This window comes from Sarcophilus harrisii, chromosome 2, assembly GCF_902635505.1.
Source record: "Sarcophilus harrisii chromosome 2, mSarHar1.11, whole genome shotgun sequence".
NCBI classification, from domain to species: domain Eukaryota; kingdom Metazoa; phylum Chordata; class Mammalia; order Dasyuromorphia; family Dasyuridae; genus Sarcophilus; species Sarcophilus harrisii.
The window spans coordinates 114,246,620-114,261,083 of record NC_045427.1 but is presented as its reverse complement, the minus strand read 5'-3'; the positions used below and the strand labels follow the sequence as shown (position 1 = coordinate 114,261,083).

Below are 14,464 nucleotides of genomic sequence, written 5' to 3'. Positions count from 1 at the left end.
ATTAAAACAATGGGAATGACTTTTGTCTAAGGTCCTAGAAGTACCCAAAAGAAAGACTCTAACCCCTACCCCAAATCTTTTTTTAAAATAGTATTTGATTTTTCCAAATACATGTAAAGATAGTTTTCAACTTCACCTTTGCAAAATCTTGTATTCCAAATTTTTCTTCTGTTCTGTCCCTCCCACTTCTACACAGCAAGCAATCCAATATAGGTAAAAGTTAAACATATGCAATTCTTCTATATATATTTCCATATTCATCCAATCTTCTTTAATACAAGATAGCTATCCTCAGTTTCTCCAATTACTGCCTATCAAAAGAGGTTTCCATTCTCTACCACCCTAGTCAACTTGCTCCTGATACATTCCAGTTTGTCAATGTTTCTCTTAACTTGAGGAACCTAGAATGCAACATATTACCAGTCCCTGGTTTTACCAGATTCCCTTAATCTGAATACTCTGAATACTATTTCTTTATTGACATAATCTAAAAAATGTCTTATCTTTTTTAGAAGTCTGATTATAATTGGGTCTTACATCTGATCAAGATCATTGTCAATTAAATTCCCCAGGTCTTTTTCATATTAACCAAGTTTCAGGGATCTTGATCACTTACAAAAAACTGTTTCACGTTTAAATGAAGACTTTACATTTATTTTCATTAAATATAACCTTGTTAGTTTCAGTTCATTTTCTGACTAGTTAAGATCTTTCTGAATTCTGATTGTTATTAGCTCATCCAATACATCCCTTCCTGTTTTGCATTATCTGAAAATTTTTCTATATTTGTTTTTATCCAAGTCAATAAAAAAGTATACAAATGAGAGGCATTAAGGATAGAGTCCTATGACATACCACTGCTTCCTCATTTCAGATTAACAATGACTTTTTTGTTGTTCACTTATGTCTTCATGACACCATTTGGCAAAGATACTAGAGTAGTTCATCATTTTCTTCTTCACGTCATTTTACAGAGAGAATTTGAGACAAATGGGACTAAGTGACATAGCCAGGATCACACAGCTAGTAAGTATCTAGGGCTGGATTTGAATTTATGAAGAAAAGTTTTCCTGATTCCAAGTCAAGTGTTCTGTGCTACCTAGCTGTTCCAAAAGCTATGTCATTGTTGGAAGACCTATTTAATTTTTATTGTTTGTTGTTTAGTTGTTTTCCAGTTATAGTCTGACTCTTCAGGACTCCTTTTGTTTTTTTTCAGGGCAAACATACTGGAGTAATTTGTCATTTCCTTCTCCAGCTCATTTTACAGAGAGGAACTGAAGTGTATAGGGTTAAGTGATTTGCCCGGGATCAAACTTATTAAGTATTTGAGGCTGGATTTGAACTCAGGAAGATGGGTCTTTTTAATTCTAAACCCAGTGTTCTATGCAACTTTGCTACCTCTTAATAGAGATAGGCTAAGCATCATTCTCATGTATCATTATTTGATATGTCTCAAATCAAACTTAACTGCTATTATTCAGTTCATATTTTTTTACCTTGTTTTCAAGGCTACAGCAAGAACCCCTACAATTATCTTGCTAAAATTCAATTATATTGTACTTGTGGCTAACACTCTAGGAACCTGGACATAAGGTTAGTTTGGCATGAAAACTTATTCTCAGTCTTCATCCTAACATTAAGTGAATAATTCTTAAGGGCAGCAAAAGCCAATAACAGAATTCTTTGAGTTCAGGAAATGACATTCTTCTAAAAGACTAAACTTAAAAAGTTTTTTCCCCCCGCCTGGAGTTTTGACAGAAAGCTAAGATCATTTGAGCTAGAATGTGAATCTGGATTAATTAGAAATTTTAAAAAATCATACTTGAACTTATACTTGTTCTGGGTATTCTGAATCATGCATACAGTGGACAGGAATGGAGAGATTGAGAGGATATATATTATCTAATTATGTCTGTCACTTAGCAGCAGTTATAGATTCCTAAAAGACTATTTTGATGATGTCTAAATCTAAAATCTCTTAGCATACTTTCTCTGAAAACCAAGCAAGATGAAATTTAATCCAACATTCCCCTTTTCACAGTTTCATGATGTGGCATATTTCACACTTCCACAATGGCTTTTCTATCCAAGTAGTATATAAATTATTTTCCCTCACCAGCTTCCAAAAATAGACTATTTCTAATATCAGTAATAGAACTGGTATTTATGCTCTTTATTTCTGGATTGGTTCCAGGTGGAATGGGCTCAAAACTTGATCTTGAAATATCTAGAAATTCAGCTATCTTTAAATATATGGAGAATAGTTTCAATTGCTTTTAAAACAACAAAAGCATGGGAAAGGTTTTTTAAACCATATTTTAACACTGAAATGTATTGCATTCTTTTCTTTAGAAAATAACAGAAATTTATAGAACTTCTTTGTGAAGTGGCCAAAAATGGGAAATTGATGGAATGCCCATTAACTGAGAGATAATTGAACAAGTTGTGGTATATAATTGATTGTAATAGAATATTATTATGCCATATGAAATGAAAAACTGGACAAACCTAAGGGAACTGAGAAGAACCAAGAAAACACCGTATACATCAACAACTACATTATATAATGATTTGTAAATAATTAGCTATTCTCAGCAATTTGATGATCCAAGACAATTCTAAAGAACTTAAGATGAAAAAATGCTATCTGCTTCCTGAAATGGTATCTGATAGTGTCTGAATATAAAGAAGCATATTGTTTTTTACTTCCTTCCTTCTTTCTTTTGAGTTTTTTCCACAAAATGACCAATCTGGAAATGTTTTACATGAATATATGTGTATAAGCCTATATCAGATTGCTTACCATCTCAGGGAGGGAGAAGAATAGAACTAGAATTCAAAACTTAAGAATGAAAATTAAGAATTATTTTTATATGTTGTTGTTCAGCACATAATCTTGCTATTACTGTGTACAATGTGTGTTTTTCTTTTCTTCTATTTTTTTTTCCTTTTAAACTAAATTCAGTCCTCCTTGTTTATATAATAAATTCTATTAAAAAATAATACTGAAGTCCATGAAGATGGAAGATGATAAATAAGTTACAAAAACAGAATGTATTAAAGTTATGGAGGAATTTAGGAAGTTGAATGGAGGTTAGTAGATGATAGCAATAAGAATGGAGAGAGTATAGTAACTTTAAAATGTCACTATTTGGGATAAGTGTTGTATAATAATTACCCTTATTGCTTTTCTTTTATTTTTATCCCAAAGTATAAAAGCTTTTAGAGAGAAAATGTATCTCCTTTATTAAAAGGAAATATATTATCTTAACAATAACAATCTTAACAAAAACAACAGCCACTCATATTACTTGAGGAAATATATGAAACATTTTAAAGTACCTAGCCAGAGGAGAGCGGAATGCTGTAGCTGGTGTAGGGAAATCCATGGTCCGTGATACTAGCACTGGTTTTCCTGGAATAAACTTCAAACTGTTCGGGTTGGGGGTATCCTGTGTTTGAATAAACATGCATCTCACTGAAAGATGAAAGAAAGAAAATTATGTTATTCTGGGGGGAAAAAGGCGCTAAAAATCTCAGTTTTTCAAGTTTTCGTTTAAAAATTCTAAAATTCTCAAAGTTAGATTACAGTTTTCCAATAAATTCTAGATAACACTGTAATTGAAGAATTCTTGGTCATTTTGCAGAGTGGCTTTAACACAATATTTTAGCATCTTGTCCCACTCCACCCATGTACCTTCTCTATAAACCTGATCATGAAGCAAAATGCTTCACTATGTTCTGTGTAAACCTGCATACTTCCTTAAAAAAAAAAAAAAAAAAAAGATTAGCAGTTTAATACTGAAAACATTTATAAGTAAGAATACAAATTGTTTTCTGGACTGTTGATTTCAGAGAAGATGATTTCTATCTTTTCCTGTTTCTTCTAGTTCCCAGATTAAGTTAAGAATAGATTTACCTTTGGTCATAAGATAAAGAAAAAAACTGTAATTTTCATTTTCTACCTTGTAATTATGACAATAGGATGAAATGATGAACCAGGAATTTATAGTATTGTCGGCACTGAATGTGGACCACAACATAGTTTTTTCATCTTTTTGTTTTCTTGTTTTTTGTATTTCCTTCTCATTTTTTTCCTTTTTGATCTGATTTTCCTTGTGCAGCATGATAAATGTGGAAATATGTATAGAAGAATTGTACATGTTTAACATATGTTGGATTACTTACTGTCTAGGGGAGGGGTAGGGGAACGGAAGGAGAAAAATTTGGACACAAGGCTTTGCAAGGGTGAATGCTAAAAACTATCTTTGCATGTATTTTGAAAATAAAAAGCTATTTTTTAAAAAAAAAATTATACTACTAAATTGTCTCTTCAGGTACTCATCATGCAACAATTCTTTTTGAAAAAAATAAAATCAAAACTGTCCTAAGCACAAGCAAAACTATTCAAATATATGAATAAGTGTTATGTCTTAGGGAGATGGTAAGATAACAAGGTAACAAAAGTGTGTTATTTTAAGCTTAAAAGGAATACTATTTGGCAAGATATGTGGTTGCCATGGAAATGCTCTATATTCACCATTCTGAAAATACTCTCAGTTTGTCAGCTTGTGGTATCTTGACCCTTTCTCCTTATTTGAAAAGGGAAGAGAAAGAAATGGATGTGAGGGAACAAAGAGAGTGAGAAAGTAGGGAGGTGGTATTTGTTATTATTTATTATTTGTTTTAATTCTGATGGGGTATTTAAGGAAATCAATCCCATTGGGAAGGGAATCGGAAGATGGCTCACTTACTTGAGTTCAAAAAAGATAAAGAAAACAGCTGAGATAGGGAAAAGTCTTAATTTTCTGCATAAATCAGATTAACTAAATTCAGTGCAAAACAATACTGTCTAATCTCAATCAGGCCCTAATTTAACCAAATATTACCTCTTCCCACCTCATTCTCAGCAAATAATTTCATATACTATTTTACTGAGAAAATTGAGACCATCAGAGGTAAATCCAACATCCGGTTTTTGTATTACTATATGTTCTTTCTTACTTCCCTCATCACAAAGAAAAAAGTAACTATCCTTTTTTAAGCCCTATACCTGTGTCCTTAATCTCATGAGTACTCATATTTCCTCAACAACTTACTCCTCCAATAATTCCTCGGTCTCCTTCCCCAAATCTACTTTCAACTTTTTTCTCTCTACAGTCTACCAAATAAAATACAAATTCCTTAAACTGGCTTGCAAATTATACAAAAATATGTCTTCAGCCAGTCACAGCAGTCAAAGCTCCAGTTGAATTATCATTGTTCAATGATTGTGTTCTGACCTCTGCTGGCTGCAATCTGTCTAACTTAATAAGTGCTTACTTCCTCCCTAATTTTTATATATACTACCCAACCCCCACCTACAATATGATATATAAATATAATATGTGTGTATCTATACACACATATCTATATATAAATTAAATAAAAACTCATACTTCTATTGCCTTTTAACAAGTTGCCATCTGGAGTATAGAACTAGTGAAATATTAAAGGTAGCAGAAAATACAAGAGATTACATTTAAAGTACAAATAGATTAATTTTTTTTAACAGTCTGAACTCTTTATCAGCTATTTATTATCAGCTAAAAAGAAAAATTTCAGCTATTTGAACATATAACAAAATGACCTCATTATAAGCTAAGATTGTAATATTTGCCCAATTAAGAAAATGCTAAAACAAACAAACAAACTGGAAACTATAAAATGGGTGAAAGTGTTTTCTCTCAAGTTTTTTATAATTCTAAATTCTATTATCCTATGAAATAATGTATTTATTTTATGGATCTCTAAATTTTAAAAAATACAACTTATTTTCATACGTTGAAGAAAGTCAGGCTTAATACAGTTTAAGTTTTAGAAAACTCAATTTATATTAAAAAAGAAAATTTTACCTGTGTTATATAGTGCTGTGAATGGAGGCAAAAGTTGTCTTTGTGCAAACTGATGAAGAGGCTGCTTCCTAATGCTGTTTGTATTTAACTTTATGTTACAAAGCCTAAATATAAAAAAGAAAGAAAGAAATTACATCTGAGTTTCAATTAGTGAAGATCAAAAAAAGATATAAAAGTGAAAAGTAATCAGCAATGTAAAATATTAAAATCACAATAATTATAGGACTTGCTTTTCATTTAGCATTGTAATATTTATCCACCAAGTCCTATTCCAATATCTCACTAAAGGATGTAGGTAACCAGGGATTTCAAAGGTTATGCCAGATGGAACATAAGATATGCCAAGTTCTATAATCTTAGAAAGGATTCAAAAATGGTCCAGACAATAGGCATAGTCTATTTTCAGAAGACAAACTTAGCTTTAAAAAGGCACATCACTAGTAGGCTGGTCACATAATGAAGAAATTTTTGACCATGATAACCCATGAAAAAAAAAAATTAGTTTCATTTCCTCTTCTAAAGTGGCAACAGAGAAGCAGGAGCAAGGGTAGAGGATAAGAATCAAAAAAAGTGTTCAGACTGTTAAAAAAAAATTTAATCTATTTGTACTTTAAATGTAAGATACTTGTACAACCCAAAGATTTGCAGCAACAATGAGACACCAAAGACTAATCTGATCAGTTGTCTTTGTTCGACTCTTCCACTAATAGTTAAACTCATCAGCTGTTAAAGGAATCTAAGTACTACTTGTGTAAGCATTTCTGTGTCATTAGCAGACTTTGGGAATAGAGGAGGAATTGAGAAAGAGAATGGAAAAAAATGATGAACTAATTGTAAGGTATTTAGTGGCTAGCCAAACACTGAATCTAACATAAAACTTGTGTGTGATGTCAGGCAAACTATTTAATCTTGTCAAAATACATTGCATATACTTCAATAAGAAGAATCCACAAGAATATCACAAATCCTCTATAATTAGACCATGAGCTCCTTGAGGACAGGGACTGGCTTTTAACCTTTTTTTGTATCTCCTGTGCTTAGTTTGTGCTTAATAAATGGTTACTAATTTCAATATAGACTTGAAAAGTTTCAGTGGTTGAAAAATTTGTGATCCAGCAACTTGTTTGGTGAGCCTTTCCAAACTTCGTTAAGTCCAAAGCTTTAGAAAACAGTCAAATCAATAATACCGCAAAAGTTTTTTATAACTGGATAGAACTTACCAGGGCTTATACTTTGATAAACCCAGGACTTTCTTTAAGGCATAAGGAAACATCAGAACCAAGTTTTAAAAGAGACACTGCAGAATAATTACTAAATCTTTTAAAAAGTTTAATGAATTTCTGGGCCTCTATTTCCTCACCCAAAAGATGACCAGGTTCTGAATAGATGTTTCTTTTCTAGGTCTAAGATCATATTATTCTACTAGAAATTTCCAGGTAGTATAAAGTAGGAAAGAATGGCAAGTCATAAACTAGCATTTAATTAAATACCATCCTATATAATTTTCTAATCAAAAACATTTATTGTCTTTTATGGCAACTGTTTTCACCCTGACTTAAACTTTTCCTGAGTAGGGACTTCCCTTGACTTGAGTCATAATGTGACAAAGTAGCAAATCATGGGCCTTGCTGTCAGAATACCTTGGTCTGGGATCTGTTATTTATTGTTTGATCTTGAGCAAATCACTTATCATTTATTAACTCTAACCCAGGTCTTCTCATCTATTAGATGAAAAGAGTAATACTAGTTTAGGTAAGTGCCTATGAAGTCATAGAATGAAGTCATGCATTTAATGAACTATATAAACTACATATATGAGCTATTATTACTTTTTCCACCATAAAAATATTTAGTAAATTCAAGCTGGCTTGAATTCAGCCCACTAATATTTCAGTTCAATTCCCTGGCAAGGTGCTGTGCACTATGCGATGCTGATACAATTTAACTGAGGGAGCAGCAGGGGGAAGAGATGAAAGAAGATATCAACCAACCATTTTACTAAGTGGTTATTTTGTATTACAAACGGTATTGAGTAATGAAGATACAAAGACAATCAAATCTGATACTCATAATAAAAGTTAACATTCAAAGAGGGCTTACTGTGTTGCACTTAACAATCCCCTTTGATCATCCTAACAACCCTGCCAATTAAACGTTAATTATTATCCCCATTTGACAGATGAGAAAATTGACTTCAGTAACTTGCTGAGAGTCGCAGATCTCAGGTCCACTCGGACCAGCCACCTTGCGGCTTGGAGGAGGTTACATTCTATTAGGGGTGACATAGATACATGGTGATAAGGATACAAATAACTTATCAGAGAGAGGGTGAGAAATATCAAGAATAGGTTTAAAGAGAAGCGTTAGAGGGAGAGATGGATACAAACAACTTATCAGAGAGAGGGTGAGAAATGTCAAGAATAGGTTTAAAGAGAAGCGTTAGAGGGAGAGATGGATACAAACAACTTATCAGAGAGAGGGTGAGAAATATCAAGAATAGGTTTAAAGAGAAGCTAGAGGGAGAGATGGATACAAACAACTTATCAGAGAGAGGGTGAGAAATATCAAGAATAGGTTTAAAGAGAAGCGTTAGAGGGAGAGATGGATACAAACAACTTATCAGAGAGAGGGTGAGAAATATCAAGAATAGGTTTAAAGAGAAGCGTTGGAGGGAGAGATGGATACAAATAACTTATCAGAGAGAGGGTGAGAAATATCAAGAATAGGTTTAAAGAGAAGCGTTGGAGGGAGAGATGGATACAAACAACTTATCAGAGAGAGGGTGAGAAATATCAAGAATAGGTTTAAAGAGAAGCGTTGGAGGGAGAGATGGATACAAACAACTTATCAGAGAGAGGGTGAGAAATATCAAGAATGGTTTAAAGAGAAGCTAGAGGGAGAGATGGATACAAACAACTTATCAGAGAGAGGGTGAGAAATATCAAGAATAGGTTTAAAGAGAAGCGTTAGAGGGGAGATGGATACAAACAACTTATCAGAGAGAGGGTGAGAAATATCAAGAATAGGTTTAAAGAGAAGCGTTAGAGGGGGAGATGGATACAAACAACTTATCAGAGAGAGGGTGAGAAATATCAAGAATAGGTTTAAAGAGAAGCGTTGGAGGGAAGAGACTGTTTTTACTTGTGGAAAGTGGAAACTAAATTCCCCTTCCAACTCTGAAATTGTTTGAAAGATTCGGTCCCTATCGTTCCTTCTAGCCCCGACACCGTTTTGGATCTCGTATAGGCAAGTTTAACATTACAGTATCTGTACTTTAAGCTGCTTGTCATCCCTTTTGTTTTGTTATCTGGATCCCTCTGACATTCCAGGTCCACAATCCCTTCTACTTCCAACACTCTAAGATCTCTGCCCTTCTACCTTCCAGTTTAATAATCTACTTGTTCTAAAGACGCTTTCGCCCCAAAAACTTTGCCTCCTGAGCACGGGGCTTCCAGCTCGGAGAGAGTTTATGTTCTAGGTGCTTTGGCTCTGGAGTCTCCAGAGTGGGGGACCCTCTAACGCATGCGCAGGAACAGCGGAGAGGGGAGGGAACCTCAGGGTACCCAGGGCTCCCGGAAAGAGCAGAGGAAAACACGGCGCGGGGCGGGCCCAGCACAAGCGACGCTGCAGGGCTGAAGGAGGAGTGACGGGAGCGGCCCCGCCCCTCCAGGACGCCGCTTCCGCCGGCGACGAGGGAGGGGGCAGGACAAGGGTCCCGTTCTCCCCACCCCCAAGGAGGGCAGGGCGAACGCGAGATGGTGTCGCTAGGAGACACGACTGATCCGGGTCCCCAGCCCGAGAGCGGGGGAGAGAGGGCAGCCCCCAGGGTGGTCTCAGCCTCGCGTCCTCCCGTTCCCCGCCCGCGGGCTCCGGGAGCATCACCTACCGGCCGCGCAGCCCCACCAAAACGGCTGCGGTCCCCCAAGCCAGCCGGCCGGCGGCCATCTTGGACACTTAGCGGCGTAGACGTGCAGCGAGGACCTTTTCTCCCCGCCCCCAACCTTCCTCAACAGTGGTAGCCCCTACCAAACGCCTGTTCAGAAAGGCCGGAAATGAAGCGTCCAGGAGCCGAACGTCCTTAAAGAAGTAGGGCAGGGGGGGGAAGGGGGAGGGCGCTAAATGGAACTGACTGCCCTCTGCTGATCAAATCAGAAACTGCAGAGCCCTTAGGACAGATTTGTATCTCTGGCGGTGGGGGGAACCACGGAGTTTTGTTGCTTCCTCTTTACACAGTGAAAATGCAGATCGCAGCAAGAGCTGGACAAATTTGTGTTCATTTAGAATGCAGTATGGGGAAGAATCGTAGACGCAGAAAAGTTGAGAGATCTGAGTTTAAAACCCGCCTTGGATGCTAAATTTCCCCACTCCTGAGACCTTTGCTTCTTGTGCGTAAGATGAAGATAATTATCTTCCACCACTACTTTCCAGCGATGTAGGGACGAGAGCGTCCTGGTTGGGCTAGCTTGGAGTCAGATGGAAGCAGTCAGCCAGGCTGTTAAATGTTTAGCTTGACGACCTTGGATTGACGTACTGTTCAGTCGATTGTCTCAACTTTAAAAAGTGATAGATATTCTGATGGAAGTGGATTTCTTCGACGAAGAGAAGATCTAACTTAGTTTCAATTGATCAAGGATGGACAGAAGCAGCTACACCCAAAGAAAGAACACTAGGAAATGAATGCAAACTGCTTTTATTTTTGTTCTTCTTCCCGGGTTACTTCTACCTTCTAAATCCTATTCTCCCTGAGCAACAAGAGAACTGTTCGGTTCTGCACACATATATTGTATCCAAGATCTACTGTAACCTATTTAACATGTATAGGACTGCTTTCCATCTGGGGGAGAGGGTGGAGGGAGGGAGGGAGGGGAAAAATCGGAACAGAAGTGAGTGCAAGGGATAATGTTGTAAAAAAAAAATTTACCCTGGCATGGGTTCTGTCAATAAAAAGTTATTTAAAAAAAATAAAAAGTGATAGATAAAATGTTAATCATGTAGATAATACTCAAAAGTGTGTGCGTACTTTTTTTTTTCTCCAAAGAATCACCTGTTAAATATTTATCAATATAGACTTATCTGTAGTGTGGAATGCTATACAAATGACAGATATTATTATGGTTGTTAATTAGTTATTATGGTTATCTTTTTATAGATGAAGAATTTGCCCAGGTTCACATAAAGGAACTGAGAGCCAAACCTAAGTCAGTTGACTTAGAGACTTTTTTCAGTACTCTCTTTGGGTTTGACTTCAATCCAGATACCCAGTTTCCTGGTATTAAAAGCTAGTGTAGCTTCCTAGTCTCCTTTAGTTTATAAGCTCAGTCTTGAATAGCTAAATCCACCACTTTCTACTGCCACCCCATAGCACTTCCCTAAGTGAGATGGCCTCAGGGCAGCACACAAACTTCCTTGCTGGATGAGGTGTGTCCTGTGAGGGAAAGCTGAAAGTGGACTGGCAGAGTAACTTCTGTCTACTTAAAAGCCGTGACTTCCACATGTGCCAGCACAAGGCAACTTCCACCTTTGGCCTAATCTTCCAGCTGGGATCCAGAGAACCCATATACATGAAAAGAGAAGCAATTTATCTTCTGATTTCTGGCCATCTCCAAATGCACCTGTCATTTGAAAAAAGCAAAAGAGAAAAGCTAGAGGGTAATGAGACTTATCCTACTATGTAGACTCAATTTCCTTCTCTACTTGTGTCCTTGTCCTGCCTAATCTCCAGTCATAGAAAGGATAAGGACTTGAGGAGTAAGACCTCTTATCTGACCATGTGCCTCCCATCTCACATTTACATCCTCAAAGAAGAAGAGGTAATTTGGTTCACTAAAGGTTCAAGATGGAGAAAAAAGGAAAAAGTGATTAGTGTAAGGGACATGTTCTGGGAGATAAGTGATGGGTAAAGAGACTGGAGGTCACCATGTCAAAGAAGGTTTGTTTGTTTTTTTTTAAAGGCAAGATAGGCAAGATGAAAAGAGTATAGATTGTAGTTGAAAAGCGGGATTTCAGAATTCTTGAACAAAGAGATGGTGCCATTCTAGGTAACTGTGAGTTCAAGGTTATGACCAGCCTTGTGTGTGGCTAAGGAAGAGAACCTTCCACTGAATAATGAACATTCTCATACCTTGTCATATCCTTCACATCCCTGTAACTCTGAACTCCTTCATCCAAACTCCCCAGCCTGATTCCTCAGGTCTATACCCTTCAACACTCCCACTCCAAAGTTTCAATCAAATACCACCCAGCCCTTCGACTGTGCCCTCTGGAATGCTTGTTCCATAGGCAACAGACTTTTCTTCATCTTAAATCTTTTCCTGTGCTACTCCTTCCATTTTCCTTTGAGGCAACTGGGGTTAAGTGGCTTGCCCAGTATCATACAGCTTATAAGTGTCAAGTATCTGAGGTCAGCTTTGAACTTGACTCCTCCTGACTTCAGAACTGGTGTTCTACCTATTGTTGCCTAACTTTTACAATGAATTTGATACCTGGTTCACAATTTTCTTTCTTCCCCAACTCCTGCCCTCACAGAGGACTGTTATGACTTCTGCTACACACATGGCTTACTCTTTAACGACTTACAAGAATGATCATATTCTTGATCTCACAGTCACCCAGAAAGGCACCATCTCTATGTTTAAGAATTCTGAAATCCCCCTAGTCAACTATAATCTATACCCTTTTCACCTTGCCTGTCTAGCCTTACAAAAACCTTCTTCTTCAACATGGTGACTTTCAGTCTCTTGACCCATCACTTATCTCTCTGTCTATGAGCATTGCACTAGTCACTTTTTCCTCTTTTCTCCATGAACTTTGTTATTACTTTCTTCTGAATCTGTAAAATAATTCCTTAGGAGTTTGACTGGCATGACACTGAATAAGTAGATTTATTTAGGTAGTATTGTTATTTTCATTATATTTGCTCAGCCTACCCATGAGCACTTGATATTTTTCCAATTGATTAGATCTAACTTTATTTGTGTGGTCAGTGTTTTGTAGTTGTGTTCATACAGTTCCTTATTTTGCTTTGGCAGGTAGACTCCCAAATATATTATATACAGTTATTTTAAATTTCTCTTTTTATGTCTTGCTGCTGGACAAGCAGCAGCTTGGTAATTTGTTGGTAATATATTAAAATGCTGATGATTTCTGTGGATTTATTTTGTATCCTGCAACATTGCTAAAGTTGTGAATTGTTTCTAGTAGTTTTTTAGTTGATTCTCTAGGATTCTCTAAGTATACCATTATATCATCTGCAAAGAGTGATAATTTGGTTTCCTCATTGCCTATTCTAATTCCTTTAATCTCTTTTTCATCTCTTATTGCCAAAGCTAGCATTTCTAATACAATATTGAATAGTAATGGTAATAGTGGATAACACCTTTACTATTTAATATTGATTTTATTGGAAATGGTTCCAGTTAATCACCATTACATATGATGCTTACTGATGCTTTTAAATAGATGCTAATGACTATTTTAAGGAAAAGTCCATTTATTTCTATACTCTGTAATGTTTTTACTAGGAATGGGTGTTGGATTTTATCAAATGCTATTTCTGCATCTATTGAGATAATCATATGATTTTGGTTAATTTGGTTATTGATAAAGTCAATTATGCTAATAGTTTTCCTAATTTGAACCAGTCCTGCATTCCTGGTATAAATCCTACTTGTTGATGGTGTATATCCTGGGGATGATTTGCTGTAATCTCTTTGCTAATATTTTATTTAAGATTTTTCAATCAATATTCATTAGGGAGATTGGTCTATATATTTTTTTCCTCTGGTTTAGGGATCCCTACCTGGTTTAGGGATCAACACTATATCTGTGTCATAAAAGGAATTTGATAGGACTCCTTCTTTCCCTATTTTTTCAGATACTTTGCATAGTATTGGAATTAGTTGTTCTTTAAATGTTTGGTAGAATTCACAAGTAAATCCATCTGGCACTGGACATTTTTTCTTAGGGAACTGATTAATAACTTGTTTTGTTTTTTTCTAAAATTGGGGGATTTAAGTGATTTATTTCCTCTTCTGTTAATCTGGAATCCATTATTGACATAAATCTGGGCAAAATAACTCCTAATTATTGCTCTAATTTTTTTTTCATTGGTGGAGTTCTCCCTTTTCATTTTTGATATTATCAATTTGTTTTTCTTCTTTCCTTTTTCTAATCAAATTAACCAAAGGTTTATCTATTTTGTTGGTTTTTCATAAAACCAACTCTTACTTTTATTTATTAATTCAATACTTTTCCTTCAATTTTATTGATCTTTTATTTTCAGAATTTCAAATTAGGTATTTAATTGGGGGGTTTTAATTGGTTCTTTTTAAAGCTTTTTTATTTGTAAGTTCAGTACATTGATGTTCTCTTTCTCCATTTTATGTAAGTAAACATATAGAGATATAAAACTTCCCCTAAGAACTGTTTTGGCTGCAACCCATGAATTTTTGTATGTGGTCTCATTATTATCATTCTCTTGTGTGAAATTATCAATTGTATCTATGATTTGTTGTTTCACCCATTCATCTTTAGGATTAGATTGTTTAGTTTCCAATTACTTTTTGGTCTAT

At 35.7% G+C, this 14,464-nt stretch overlaps 1 protein-coding gene across 2 annotated transcripts in view; it reads right to left on the bottom strand.

Annotated features, from left to right (window-relative positions):
• Positions 1-9,946, bottom strand: part of NFU1 (NFU1 iron-sulfur cluster scaffold) — a 39,261-nt gene extending 29,315 nt beyond the window's left edge. The window contains exons 1-3 of one of the 2 annotated variants that reach the window (XM_003758875.4): positions 9,781-9,946; positions 5,895-5,998; positions 3,343-3,478 (exon numbers count right to left, since the gene is read on the bottom strand). In XM_003758875.4, the coding sequence (XP_003758923.1) occupies positions 3,343-3,478; positions 5,895-5,998; positions 9,781-9,839 (299 nt within the window). In that variant the 5' untranslated portion in view covers positions 9,840-9,946. The remainder of the gene's footprint in view (positions 1-3,342; positions 3,479-5,894; positions 5,999-9,780) is intronic. The other variant, XM_012540725.3, reaches the window with a different exon arrangement.
• Positions 9,947-14,464: the final 4,518 nt, after the last annotated feature.